At 40.2% G+C, this 14,705-nt stretch overlaps 2 protein-coding genes and 1 long non-coding RNA gene across 8 annotated transcripts in view; 1 reads left to right on the top strand and 2 right to left on the bottom strand.

Moving 5' to 3' along the window:
* Window positions 1-336: 336 nt before the first annotated feature.
* Window positions 337-10,350, bottom strand: LEPROT (leptin receptor overlapping transcript). Its single transcript, XM_083621204.1, has 4 exons — window positions 9,967-10,350; window positions 8,297-8,372; window positions 6,891-7,077; window positions 337-2,355 (listed from the first exon to the last, which is right to left on the bottom strand). Exons 1-4 carry the CDS (start codon window positions 9,980-9,982, stop codon window positions 2,239-2,241), a joined length of 396 nt encoding a protein of 131 aa, XP_083477330.1. The 5' UTR covers window positions 9,983-10,350; the 3' UTR covers window positions 337-2,238.
* A 133-nt stretch (window positions 10,351-10,483) lies between these two features.
* LOC310765760 overlaps window positions 10,484-14,705 on the top strand; it is a 123,965-nt gene continuing 119,743 nt past the window's right edge. The window contains exon 1 of the long non-coding RNA XR_014549776.1: window positions 10,484-10,784. This is a non-coding gene — a long non-coding RNA (uncharacterized lncRNA). The remainder of the gene's footprint in view (window positions 10,785-14,705) is intronic.
* Window positions 12,343-14,705, bottom strand: part of DNAJC6 (DnaJ heat shock protein family (Hsp40) member C6) — a 51,095-nt gene continuing 48,732 nt past the window's right edge. For all 6 annotated transcript variants that reach the window (XM_083621102.1, XM_083621103.1, XM_083621099.1 and 3 more), the window contains one exon: window positions 12,343-14,327. In XM_083621102.1, coding sequence (XP_083477228.1) covers window positions 14,226-14,327 — 102 coding nt within the window. In that variant the 3' untranslated portion in view covers window positions 12,343-14,225. The remainder of the gene's footprint in view (window positions 14,328-14,705) is intronic.

The raw sequence follows: 14,705 nt of genomic DNA on the forward strand, positions 1-14,705 counted from the left end.
CCATTAAATGTAATTAGAACCTTTTTGAGTTGCATTAAAGGCAAGTTTAGATAAACAGTTCTTATAAGGTTTCTCTTGTCAGAAGTGATAAGTGCCAAACATTATATAATGGGAAGTACTTTTAACTGAGCTTGTTATGTTTACTAGGCAAAAACTGCTGTCCACATTGGTAGAGCCATGTCTTTTGGGGAATTTCATTTTACTGCACTTACAGTAAGTTTTTTACTTGCATTTATATTTTACTTTCCACAGATAAGGTCAGTGCAGTCCTTACTTCTTTTAATTTGTTATAAAATCAAAAGGGACGCAATAATTCAGAATGCATGCCGCAAAAAAGACTTTGAAGTAAAATTTTATTGAGTTTTTAAAAAATACATTCACAAATGTATTCTAATACTGTGCAATTCCAGTACTTCAAATGACATAAATTACAAAGGTTACAAAAGTTCATATATGCTGTATATGAAGCATCGTCAACAAGAGAATGCAAAGCAATGTTTATCAAATACATGCAGCATGGCTTTGATGCACATGCCTCCTGCAGAACACAATAATCTTGGAGAAAGGCACTTTGGAGTAAGATTACTATGAGTATTTAGGGTACCACAATACTTTTTTTTTTTTAAACTATATAATGAAAATCGCTAACATAAATGGTCACAGATACTGGCAGGATGACAAGCTTGGAGCCAAGCAGTATCAGGCTCACAGGAACCTTTATAACCCTTGCAATAACTCTTATTTCACACCACCACAAATAGTAATTTGAGTTTGCACATTAAATGGGGGGTGGGAACTTTCAACACTATATCTCACCTATAAAATAACTTGTGTTCCCACTTTAAAGAGTAAAGCACCTTTTAGAACAGAGATGGCAAAACCAATCTCCTTTTGAAGGTCACACTCGGTCAAGGTGGGTGCGACCAAAGTCAGTTTTGGAGGGGCAGATCCCAAAGCAAGGCAAGGCACACCATTTTTGATACCCATATTAAATCAGGTTGAAGGCCACGTGAAATAAGGCCAGAGGCTACGGGATACCCACCCCTGCACTAGAAAGTGAAGATTATCATTTGCCTTTATCACACCAGCTTTAAAAAGGTGTATTCTGTATTATTTGAAAATGATGGTGAAAGACAGACTTTTGGAACACCAGGAAAAGAAGATCAAAGCTAAATTTCTATTCCTTTTTTTTCATTTGCTGCAGCATAATTTATAAGGCAACTTCACAACCTAACCCTATGCATGTTGACTCAGGAGTAAATCCCACTGTCTTCAGTAGAGTAAACTGGTGCCTGGGTTACTCCCAAGCAAATGTGTAGAGTAGTGCAGCGTTAATTTTTATACCTCTACTCTTACCAGAGCTAAAACTACTTTTAAAATTAATTATCTCAAAACTTCCAGCAACACAGAATAGAACTGTCAATGCATGAAATGCATCTGCAGGATTGTATCCCATTTTCTCACTCATGCAAAAGCTCTTCTTTAAGAGTGTATTTCAAAGCATTACAAACCCTGAGTAATTTAAGAATCGAATAGTCTGAGTATTTTACAAACATTACCATTAAAATGTCTTTGTGCTATTGTCACGAAGAAATGCTTACTACAGTTATTTCAGCACTTTGGCAAAATGAAACTTCTTTTTTTTTTTTTTGCATTTGATATACTTTCAATACCTTTTTTTCTGTACTTCAGGATTTTTTTGTTTTTAAAAAGCAAATGTTGTATTAAATTTAAGTGTTGAAACGAAAACTCCACATCACTACAAATCCATCTAACCTGCAAGACAGTCCCAATTTGCAAAATGTAGGTTGCAGTCCAAAAAATTCTCACAAATTGCAGCAAGTTGCATGTATCCAACTAAAGAGAAAGACTAGTACTTAAAAGGCAATACATTTACCCTGTGTTAGGATGGCACCAGATACAAAAAGCAGACCCATATCCAATAGTGCATGGTTTTTCCCATTGGTTTTGGACTACAACTCCCATCATTGCTAGCCAGCAGGACCAGTGGTCAGGGATGATGGGAATTGTAGTCCAAAAACAGCTGGAGATCCAAGTTTGGGAAGCCATGCAATAGTGTAAAGCTATTAATGCATGCAAATAATATATGTCATCATATGCGTATGCGTGTATACACATACATACATACATACATACAATGCACTCTAAGATCCGTGTCATAGTAAAGCTCCCTGTAAGCCCTAAAGTGCAGGTCCATATGAAAATCCATTGTGAAGTCTACCACTGTTCCCAGGAAAAATCATCTCCTCTTCCAAATAGAACAAAAAAGCCTAAAATGGTAATGAAAATTACTGCATTTCCAGCCAGAACAAGGCAACAAGCTCCCCACTTGATCTGAAATACAAAGTGAATAAGAAGAAAGATTTACTCTCTATTCGTTGATAGAAAATGCACCCTACTTTGAGCATTAGACACATACAAAGAAATACAACATCAGGATGCTAAAAGCGCTTACGATCAAACAGTAAATTTTGAGTACCAAGCAAACTAATGTAATCTGAAATTGTTACATACCTAAGTAGTCATTACAGGAACTAATTAAACATTTCGTTAAAATGCAGTGATATATATAAACAATTATTTGTCCTTTATGTGTACAATAAAAGTGGTCGAGAGAGTTCGTGAAAAGTTTACAAGATGCTCAGTGAGAATTTTTCAAGCTCATCCACAATGGAAGGGGAAAATCATTTAGAGTAATTTAGCGGCAGCCAGCCAAAGTCTTCTCAAAAGAGCAAATTAAAAGTCTGCCCCCATTACTAGAACTATGAAGGCCTGGACACCCCACTGTCCACACATTACTTCTCTTTGCCACCTTGGCCAAACTAGTATTTAGGTGAAACTGATAAAATAAAGATAAATATGGCATCCTTTATCTTTGAACGGTGAGTAAAATGGTTTTGAAAAAAACAAAGTTTTAAAATAATATTAAAAAGAATTTACACTGTTGTAAATCTCTTACAGCTAAAATAAATTTAAACTGTTAAGTGATTGTTATTGCTCTAGATTACTAATAGGGCAATCCTCTATCTGTCTACTCAAAAGTAAGTCCCATGAATTCAATAGTGCTTGCTTCCAGATAAATGGGCATAGGATTACAGGTCCACCAAGCATTATTCTCAGAACTTGGTGCTGGAAAACTACTTTCAAATGCACGTATATGCAACAACTCTGGTCAACCTGGGAACATTTGAGTTCCTGCAACACGGAAGGCAGAAAGACGTTTGGACAACACAGTCACTAATCTCTTGTGCTTCTCACTGAGCCTTCAATTCCTGATCTTGTGCATCAGCGGATGCAAACCAATATTGTTTGAAAACATGCACACTATTAAGCAAAAAGCAGACATGGAAGATTGAGAACAATGATCCAAGGAAGCAGCCCATTTTTAAAAGTTGATGATATAAACTTTATAGTAACACTGCTTGGCTCAATATACATATTAATGCTACTTCTTGATTATATTATAGGTTTTCTGAACTTTCTAAAAATATGGAAGTTTTAAAAAAAATGGTATTATTACTGCTAGCAGTCTTTTTTATATAAAAGCACCTAAAAAAGCTAGAAGCTGTAAAATGATTGTAGTAAACAAAATGTAGGTTTTATTATATGGTTTTATTATTTGTTAAAGTTATAGACCCATAACACAAACTCGATACTTTCTACCACAGTATTTTATTTAAGTTTTCTCAACTAACAAAAACTGAGATATACCTAAATACCTTTGGAAGCAGTAACTTTCAAAATTCCATCTCTAGCACTGGCACTATTGAGAAATATTGTTTCAATACAATTGATGCTGCAAACCTATAAAGATCTACTGTACTTCGGAACAAATAAGTCTCATAGAACTCTGTGCAGCTTACTTCAAAGCACTGTGCTGCGTAGCACTTATATTTTTACATTTCATAAATATGCCACATAGATCAGCAAATAAAATTCTATTGGCTTAGCCATTATTCACTTTAAGCTCTTCCAGTAGAGTAATTTTGGGTTTTATATGTATTGTACAGATTTTCTTTCACCAAAAACCTGTAAAAATGTTCCTCCCATCCATGGTTTCTGCATTTCCAGATGTTTTACAATCTTCAGCCTTTAGCAAAACATTGTTTGGTAAGAAAAGGAATTAGAGCTCTCTCTAGTGGTCGGACTGTATTATTTATTCTTATTTAACATTCTTAACAAAGAGAAATGGACTAAGTATACAGAAGATGTATACAGTCATACCTCGGGTTACGAACGCTGCGGATTGTGCGTTTTCGGGTTGCGGACCGCGGCGAACCCGGAAGTACCAGAGCAGGTCACTTCCGGGTTTCGGCGCTCACGCAGAAACTCAAAATGACATCATGCGCGTGCGCAGATGCGGCACTGCGGGTTGTGAACGTGCCTCTCGCACAGATCATGTTTGTAAACCCAAAGTATGACTGTAGTACTACTACTGGAAAATAAATTAGATAAGATCTTGGAAAGGAGAATTCTAGACATAACAAGTTTATGAAACCTCAACTAAGGGCTCGGGAGTAAGGAAACCAGGGAGAATACTAGTAGATATGAGAAAGATGTAAATATATCTTTACGTGCTTCTGTTCTGGTAACAAAGCACTGTGGCTTAATCATTAAGGCAAAGTCAAGTGCACTAACAAAAAACAAAAAAAAGTTTGTTTATCTTAACCTGTCCTATTAAACTCCCAAAGTGAATGAGAGCAAACAGAACGGTAAACAAGATAGAAATGTAAATTGGGTGAAACAGACTGTTCACTATTTGTGAATGGGAGGGATGTTTTAAGAACAGTAAGAGATTGGAGACTGGAGTTTCAAAGGATTTCTAACTGGACACTGCAAGCAAGACAGCCAGCCAGCATCACCAAGCATTTTGCTGCCCAGTATGACTGTCCTTAGCCCAGCATGGTTGTCATTAGCCTATCTTGTCACAGGCAACCAACAGAGGAAGGAGAACAGAGCACAATAATAACATGCAAGGGCAGCAGCTCTTGCCTACTGATGTTGCTGAACTCACTCCTGCTGGTAGGGAAGCGGATAGAGAGGAATACCTGAATGAAAGCCAAAACAGCATCTGCAATAGCTAACACAAACGCCAAAAAATAATTCAGAGGAGCCAAGCATTAAAGCAGGTAATAGTTCGCTTTCTTAAAACATGGAAGGTGAGCAACTGCAGATATCAGTAATCGCAGCATGTAGCACCTCCTTCTGCCTTCCTGCTCTCTGTGGATTTGGAAAAGTTGCCGAGCAGATAATGGAAAGCAGTATGAAATCCTGCTATGCATTCTTGCAAGCACAGGTGGGCATATAAAGGAGCTCCCGTCATCAAAGCCAGACAATGCAATCCGGTGTGTGTTAACTACACCTAAACCCCCGTAAGCTCAGCTAGGTGTTTACGCTCCTCTAGACTGCAGCTAGAAAACATTTATTGCCGAGATTTCAGAATTCCACTCACACTACCAGTGGTTTATTCATGTGAAAACCTTATTGCGAAATAGGAAACAAACCAGAATGCATGTAAACAATGCAAGAAGACCACTAAAAACTTATCAGTCTGCTTCAGTCTGAGGGCAAAATGGGGGTTCAGCCAAGTGCTCTTAAGAAGCCCTCTTCAGGCCTTAACATTAAAGACATGAAGGTCAGGAGTGAAGGAGCTGACATCTGCATGTGCATGTACACACACACACACACACACACAGAGCACAGCTCACTACAAACTTTTTGCCCTCTCGTGTTCATGCTGGATTCCAGAGACAATGTGAATAAGGAAGTTATTAGCATCTGTGTCTGCCTCACACCCAGCACTATTTTTTTTACAACACTGGCTGAGTCAGCTACAATCACAGTCATTCGCAGTACCTCTGGGCTCCATCCCCAGTGCATGTCAGGGTCTGAGCCCAGAGATATGGGGACTAAAGAAATTAATGGCAATAACAGCAACTTCCTCACTCAGAACTGTAACTGCAAGGGCAGGGCAAATCCAAGGCTGTTCGGCTTGGGCTACAGGTTCTAAGGAGGGCTTATATTTAGTCACTTGTTAATTTTTTGGCATTTGACAACTTGCTTTTATGCACACTGGACCTAAATGTGACACTATCACACAGTTGAAAATTTAAGCAAGAGGTGATTTGGTAAAAGGCAGATGTTAGAAGAAGCATTTGTTAAATATCTTATTTAACACTGCACTCTTTTTAGTGCTTTTATTGTTTTCATGTATTGACATTTTGATATTATGGCTGGGCACCTCAAGAACCAGAAGCATCCAGGCCTCTCTGGATTCCTGAGAGGGCCTGGAAAAGTGTTGGGATAACTTTCTTTATCCTCAGTTACCCTGGGTCCTACCCCTCACCTGGGAAGTTAGCAGTGGCTGCCTCACCCAGTACTTCTATTTACAGTGCTGAGCAATTTTTTTAAAAAAAATTGTAAACTTTTCTTTAAAAAAAAACCAAAGGAGGGCAGCAGCATCACTCTCAGTGACATTTGTGAAATTATGCTTGGTGCTTTGTCTGGTTTACTGTGAGCAGCAACTTAACCAGAAGACATTATTAAGATGACTCATTTTGTGAAGTGTTTATCTGCAAGACAATGTGCCATACACCAGAAAAACAGGGTGTGGGACTTACCTAATGACTCTCATCAGAAGAAGCCCTGTCCAAGGACTTCTGCTTGAGCACCAAGCTCCCCCTAACCCAAAATTTGACTGAATGTGAGGAAACAGCACACAGGGGGAGGATTTGGGGGGCATCATTCCATCTGGCAAGCTGAAATGCTTGTGCTAATAGAGCAATCAGAAGAGTGGGATGTTGTATTTTGCCCAGGACTGTGAGGGGTCAAAAGGAGACATATAAACTTTTCTTGTGATAAGACCTTACCACTTCAACGCGTGCAAGGATAATAGGAAACGCAAAGGCAGAAACCACAATTCCAGTCGTGAAGAAACATGCCAACTCCCTGCAGGCACTGCTTGCGGCATCAGTATCATCGCTTACTCTTTTTGTGATGAAGTGGGGAATAGGACTTATGAAGTAAAATATCAAAACAAATAAAGGCCAGTAGACGCTGCAGAATGACAAACACAAAGGATGAGAGAAGTTAATGCCGTTTGAAATGAATTTTATGCACAACCTATTATCATCCTCTGAAATCATAACAGCTGAGCACAGAAATATACACATAACTATATACAGTGGAACCTCGGGTTACGTACTGCCCCCTTTGCAAATACTTCAGGATATGCACGCGGCAAACCTGGAAGTAACGGAAAGGTTTCCACCGCCCGTGCCTATGCAGAAGCGGGTTACTGTCGCGCACGCCTGCGCAGAACAGGCGCCTCTGGATGCAAATGTTTCGGGGTAAGAACAGACCCCCGAAACGAATTAAATTCGCATCCAGAGGTACCACTGTACATAGGAAAAAGTCACTGAAGTATAAATCTAGGGCCATATACATTTGTTCTTCCGCTCACTTCAGGATACGCAGTTTTCCAGCCCAACTGCATTTTCTTCCTCCTCCCTTCTTTGCCCCTTGTTTTCTGCAGTTTCATCGCTTTAAAAAAAGGGCAAATGACCCCTGGACGGTTGAATCCAGTCAAAGGTGACTATGGGGTTATGGCACTCATCTCGCTTTCAGGCCGAGGGAGCCAGCGTTTGTCCACAGACAGCTTTCCGGGTCATGTGGCCAGCATGACTGCTTCTGGTGCAACAGGACACCATGCCGGAAAACAGAGTGCATGGGAATGCCGTTTACCTTCCCACCTCAGTGGTACCCATTTATCTACTTGCACTGGCATGCTTTTGAACTGCAAGGTTGGCAGGAGCTGGGACAGAGCTTAGGGAGCTCACCCCGTTGCAGGGATTCGAAATGCCGACCTTCTGATCAGCAAGCCCAAGAGGCTCAGTGGTTTAGACCACAGCGCCACCCGCGTCCCTTGTCATCTCCTTTCCCCGTATCAGCTCACATTCTAATCTGTGAACCTTTTAGCATTCTACTGCATCTTCTCTGACATGCCAATTTCTATTCCTCAACACCCACTGCTTCAGCAAAGGTTTACCAAACTACCCTAAGCTTCATTTTCCTTCTCGGCTGTCAGACTGCTCTCCCACACATTAACCCCGTTACAATCTCTGATGCCGTTCATTTCCCTCAATCATCTGAAAGACGTAAGAATGAAAAAAGAATTCAAGCTGCGTTCATAAACCACTTGCTTAAGGATTTCTTTCCAAATAAGCATGCTTGGAACCATCACACAACATAGAACAGTGATATATCTCAGTCTTACCCGTAACTTTCCAGTGCACACCCCAATACAAGAAACGTCAGACCCATAGCTCCAGTGAACGATAAGCCAACCAGGGCTACACAAATGGAAATAAAAAGAATGACATCACTAACACGCTTAACATTAATTTGTACAATCACAGTCTGTGCAGTTTAATTCACAAAGTGATCCAACATTGCAGTTAAAGGTGTAACCTCCTGATACAGCAGATGTTCGATCTCAAGAGGTCGTCAGAATTCAGGCTTGTTGGATCTACTTTGTTTTTTACTGGAACTCCAATCAGAGCCATTTAAAAACAAAACAGTTAGAATTAAATACCAAAGTGCCTCCTGAACCTAGGAATTTCTTTCCAGTACCAGAACATAACTGAGCTCACAGTCATTTCATGTAAAAAAAATCCACTCCTGGCTAGCTTTCTTCATTTCAGCAGCCTACATGGGGGTGGAGTGGAAATCACCTTGTTGCTGCCATTAGTAATCTAATGCAGATCACCCAGAGATCTACCACTATATTCTGATGTACCTTAAGAATATGAGGAGCCTGATGGACCAGGCCAATGCCCCAACATCCGCTTCACAGTGGTCAACTAGATGCCTATGGGAAGCCCAGAACCAGGACCTGGGTGCAAGAGCTCCCCCCCCCCCGCCCCCGCCACTTGTGATGCTATACAAGCGGCCTTCAGAGGCCTGCTGCCTCCAACAGTAGAGGTAGTACATTTATCATGGTTAATATCCACTGACAGCCTGATCCTCCATGAATTTGTCTTCTCTTCTTTAAAAGTTATCCCAAATTGGTGACTGTCACTACTTCTTGCATTTAGACAAGCCTAAATGCAGAGAAAGCCAAGGTAATTTCAATGCTTTAGTATTTTAACTTTTGTGTTTTAAAGTAGGGTTTGTTGAATTTTCCTTGATTTTACTGTTTTGTTTTTTGCAAACCACTTTGAGGATTGTTTGTTTTTACTATCAAGAGGTGTATAGATCTTATGAAGTAAATAACGTTTGTTTCACTTTCGACAGCCATACTTCCAGGATGGGACCCTCTTGCTGGAATTTTTCAATGAGTAGGAAAATGAGTGTACCCATAAACATTTTTTTTAGAAGAAAAGCACTGGTAAGAACTATAGTGGGTTTCTTTTTTTCTTTTCTTTTTTCATTTTCTTTTTTTGTTTTCGAATCAAAACCGATCGCACGTAAAACAATGGTTTGGGGTGGGTAACAGCAGCTGGGAAACCCCTGAACTGTTATATAGGCTTCAAGGGAAAGGAATTTTCAGCAAAATGTGACCGGCCAGGGCCCTTCCCGGCAGTTGCTCCAGAGAAAAGAGCCCTGCCCTCGCCGGCGCCTCCGGATTCCCCACCCCGCGTGCTTCACATCCACACCCTGGAAAAGGGCGTAGGAAGGAGGAGGAAGAGACCCAGCGCCGGCGCAGTGCAAAAAGTTACGCTGCCCCAGAGAGGAGTCTGTTGTTGGTGACAACCGAGAGGGGGCTGCACAGCGAAAGGCTCCTTTAGCCGTATTTGCAGAGGAACTTTCCCCGGGCAGGGGCGGGAGCGAGGTAGCCATAGCGACGGCGGAGCGAGAGAGCCGCGCCGACGGGGAAAGCGGAGGGAGAGAGAAAGAGAGACAGACAGAGGCCACCGCCGCGCGAGGAGAGAAGCGGCCCGATACCTTTAATCCCCGCCATGTCTCCTTTTCTTTTGCGGGGCGCCTTTTTTGCTCGCTCTCTCTTTCTCGCTGGACGACGAAGCAGAGGAGGCGGAGAATAATGTGTCGACTTCTTCCGCCTTCTGCTCACGTGGCTCCTGCTCTAACCCTTCCCCTTCTCACAGGGGGAAGGGAACAACAACAAAAAAGCAGCACTTTCTTTTTTCAAAAAAGAAACTAAGACTCTTTTCACGCCTATGAACTGCCTCAGGGCGGCGCCAAGGCAGTCGAAGTGAGGGGAATTTCCCTCAGAAATGGCCCTCAGAAATTCCCTCAGAAATGACTGCTGCTTGTACCAGATGTTCAAACATCTTTTTGTGGATCCATCCACCCGCATTTCCCTTTGCCCTCCCAGAGCATATTCGGATTGCAAAGGCTTGGGTGGCCTCTTATCTCACTTTCAGGGTCAAGCATAGGCCCCACAGAGTAAAAACCTTGGTTTTGAGGTCGGGCATGTGCTCTTCTGATATTAACTCCATCTTAAAAACAAAAACAACAAAAAACTTTAACTTGCTGTTTAGTCTGGGCTGCCATCCCAGACACTTCCCTGGGAGTAAGTCCCATGCGGTTAGCGGGGCCTACTTCAGAGCAGACAGACGTAGTAGGATGGCCCTGTTAGTAAAGCAAAGACCTCAGCAAGCGAGCGCCGTCATGCCAGCCATGCACAATTCATCACCTCAGTTTCAAAAGAAGTCAGTGGGATTTTGTGGGCGTGCTGGTTTTTTCGCCCAAATAAATCGCACTTGTATGGATCCATTGATGTAGATCCATTTTCAGCGAGGGTAAGTCTTTTGACTGCACACACCCATGGATACTGTGGTACCTCGGGTTACATATGCTTCAGGTTACAGACTCCGCTAACCCAGAAATAGTACCTCGGGTTAAGAACTTTGCTTCAGGATGAGAACAGAAATCGTGATCCGGCGGCGCGGCAGCAGCAGCAGGAGGCCCCATTAGCTAAAGTGGTGCTTCAGGTTAAGAACAGTTTCAGGTTAAGAACGGACCTCCGGAACAAATTAAGTACTTAACCTGAGGTACCACTGTATTTAGAAATGTGGGTGGCATCTGTACAGCCAGGGGTTTCCATTACTTAAATCAAGCGTTAAGCATTGTCTAATTAGTGCTCCTTGGGGTCCTCATGCATATTTATATACCCACACACCTTTCTAATTCATGCTTTCTACTGTTTCCTACTGCAATTTTCCCCGAAAGTGATTTCACCACAATGCCAATGTTTTGTATAAAGCAGACGCGCCAACCTGAATGAAATATTGTGGGGGCCCAGGTAAGCCCTGCACCGCATAATCAATCACACGACACAGTGCACCCCCCCCATTTGAATAAGAATGCCCATCAACTTTGTGGGGGCCTGGCCCCCTCAAATATTTTATTGTGGGGGCTCCCAGGAGTTGACTTCTATGGTATAAAGCTGGGAGACATGGCAGCTAGAAGCATTTTTGCATTCAGTAAAACACATATTCTATAATGTTAGACGCACGTTCAGAAAGAGGAGCAATAGTTTTAAGTTTATATAAGAATGAAGTCATTTGCTCCTCTCAGCATATAAAAATGACTTACAGCTGCATTGCTATCTATTCTTTCTTACCCAGGAGTAAGCTCCACTGAACTCAATGGGACTTACTCCTATGAAGACATATAGGATTGTACTGTAAGGTAACACAAGAGAGTACATTCAGGAACAGGTTATTCAGTCCCATGGAGTAGTGGGTTTATTTTCTTTCGCCTTCTGCTACAGCAGCCTCAGTATCGATATACTCAATAACATCCCCTTTGAAGGCGCTTTGTCTTCCTCTCTGCATAGGATAAAATACAAATAAAAAGGACTGAAAGTTCTTTCACCTTTTTAATATATATACAAATGCTTTCAACCAGTCACAGTTCATTGAGTATACTGCATATTTACAAAAAAGAGAGATTATAATAGTGGTTTTAGTCAGAACAGTAAACCTGAACATTGACGAGCAGATAGGACCAAAAGGAAAAGGAAAAGCTCTTTTGAGTTCAGTAGTTTGACACATAGGTCTCACTTTCATGCACCATTGAAAGCACTGCAGTTAGAGAAGGTGTTTAAGTTGGGTAAGTTTTTTTCCTTTTTACTGAACTAGATGAAGCTTAAATGATATATTTATTTTGTTAAAATTTGAATTTATCCTGGGCTTTTAAAAAAAGATCTATTAGTCTGATGCACAAAGCTAATGTTATTTTTGTAATTTCAAAAACTGATGCTACATTAACTGAATCCATTTATATTTCATAAGCATAATTCACACAATATCTACAGAAGTGAATGAAAGATTAAAACAAGTCACAGGAACATGATTCACATTTCAAAATGTTTTTAATAGACAAGCACATACTTGATCAAAACATTTTATAATATGTTAATAAATAACATCCAGTTTGTTATAGTTGTTCAAACGTCTTAATATCTTGTACATATAAAAAGGAGAGCTTGGTGTTTTGTTTCACATTGGCAGTAATGGCAATAAATAATGGATCAATACAACAAAAAGATGGCATTTAATATAAAAATAAACATAGGCTGGTGGACATGCTGTATCTGCAGAAAAGGGTTTCCCACTATAAAGAAAATAGAACAACAGAAAACAGATTGTCTTAAAACACCAATTTGAGCAAGATTTTCACGTCATCTAGAGAGTTTTCCCTGCATGTGGAAACCTTTTTGTCCACCTGTTGAACATCAAAAAGGCAGATGCATGTTACCATTTCCCCCCATACAGTGTCTTTTGTAGCTACTATTCAACAGCTCCATGAAGAAATCGGCTGCATAATGGGATCCAATGTTTAATGGAGTCAGGTGGCACGATGCCTTCAACAGCCTGTAGATACTTGGTTTTCAAGAAATATATCGAATCAGCATCTATAAACACATTGGACCTCTATAAACAACCAAGTTTTGCATGGCTGTTGCTGCACGTTGACTTAACTATCAACTGCTTGAAGGAGAGGAGACCAGATAATATTAATCTACCCCATGCAAGCCAGAGACCAGATTTCATTCAGGAAATGTCAATAAATAAAACTCCCATTATAAGTTTCTCTGCAAAAGGAGAAACAGTTCAAAGTGCTATGTAAAATTAGTTTCATTAGATGAGAGAACATACTTTTGTTTTATCATCAGATACCATAATGTGAATATATGAACATTATTGCTTACTGGGCCAATATAACTTTAGTAAGTAAGTAAATTTTCGTATTTTTTGCTCACCTCAGATCTTACAAAACTACATGAACATAGTAAGTTACCTATAGAAGTCCAGAAGTTGAGGCTACATGGTAACATTAGCTTGTGTTCACAAATGTTCTGGAAAAACTGGATATTTGATTCAATTTAAATATACAATTTGAATCAATTAAGAACATAACTTCACAATGCTGAAGAAGGCAGCAAAGTTTGTTTCAGAGGCAGGTTTCAAAGTGTTTTTTAACTGGGAATTTTTTTGCAAGGTATTCTTTCACCCTTACTTTAATAATAATGAACAGCAAACATTGATTTGGGATAATGCTTCAACAGGCTTTTGCATGTTAATAAATAAATAATAATTTAAAGACACTTCCCAAATTCTTTGTTGGTGTAAAATGTCTAGCTGTCTGCTTGTCTGAAACACGAAATACAGTACTATGTTTAAGGCAGCAGTAAGTTGCCAAAGACATATCCAGTTGCCTAGCTGTCATATTAAAAAAAAAGAAACACTACAAGAAGTAATTGAAGGGTCAAATTATTATGAGAGTTTAGTGTACAGCAAATAACCACATATGAACATCCTTATGCTTTGTTTTGACAAAGCTTGTCCTGGATACAAACTTTCAAGACTAAGCCACATTCCTAGTGACACAGCATCTATTTGGTTTGTAGTGAGAGAGACCATTCATTTCACCTCACTTGTTCCAAGACAAGCAATCCCAGTTTTCTAGAATGCAACCTTACCTACCCTGTTTATACCTGAAAGAACACTATAAGATTAACTTCTAGAACTCCTCTCTTTGCATCTGTAATTCATGGCATACGTAAGGAGCAGCCTCCATACCTTCCCGCTCTCCATACGAAAAGGTTTTAGTGTTAGGGCTAGTCTTATTTTTTTCCAAATTTCCAGCCAGATACTAATTCAGCTGTGAAAATCTTGTGGCAAGGAACTATATGAGCACTAGCACAGGTCTACAGCAATGTCTGAGGAAGTACGCTAATACAAGGGCTTTTGGCCTTGGTTTTCAAATTCTGACCAGGCATCATTGAGCTCCATAAAAATCATCTTTGCATATTGTTCATATGGCTGCCCCGTAGCCTACAAGAAAGCAAAACAAGATACATCACAAACATATTAAAATAAGCTTAAAGATGACACTGTTCATACAGAAAGTCAATAGCAGAGTGTAGGTATAATTTACGCTTATCATAGAAGAGCAAGCATGCTGAAAAGGGTAGCATGAAACCCTGAATTAACCCAGAATAGTTACGAGTTGACAAAAATCTTTTCTAGCCTATATCCTCACATCTACTTATCAGGTATTTGTAGATTAAAAGAAACAGTCAACATAGTATAAAGTTTTCCTACCTAGCTGCCTAGAGGCAATTCTTACTCATAAAAGGCAAGCATATATTTGATCTGTGCATACATGTTTTTTTTGCAGCATTTACCCTGGGGTAATAGGGTATGTTTTAA

The sequence above is a fragment of the Podarcis filfolensis genome (assembly GCF_964270895.1).
Source record: "Podarcis filfolensis genome assembly, chromosome: 6".
NCBI classification, from domain to species: domain Eukaryota; kingdom Metazoa; phylum Chordata; class Lepidosauria; order Squamata; family Lacertidae; genus Podarcis; species Podarcis filfolensis.

Coding starts and splice junctions, on each gene's coding strand:
- LEPROT (XM_083621204.1), bottom strand. Junction 7,078..8,296: donor TGTGCACTGGAAAGTTACGG/GTAAGACTGAGA, acceptor GTCATTCTGCAG/CGTCTACTGGCCTTTATTTG. Junction 2,356..6,890: donor TCCTTGCACGCGTTGAAGTG/GTAAGGTCTTAT, acceptor TTTGTATTTCAG/ATCAAGTGGGGAGCTTGTTG.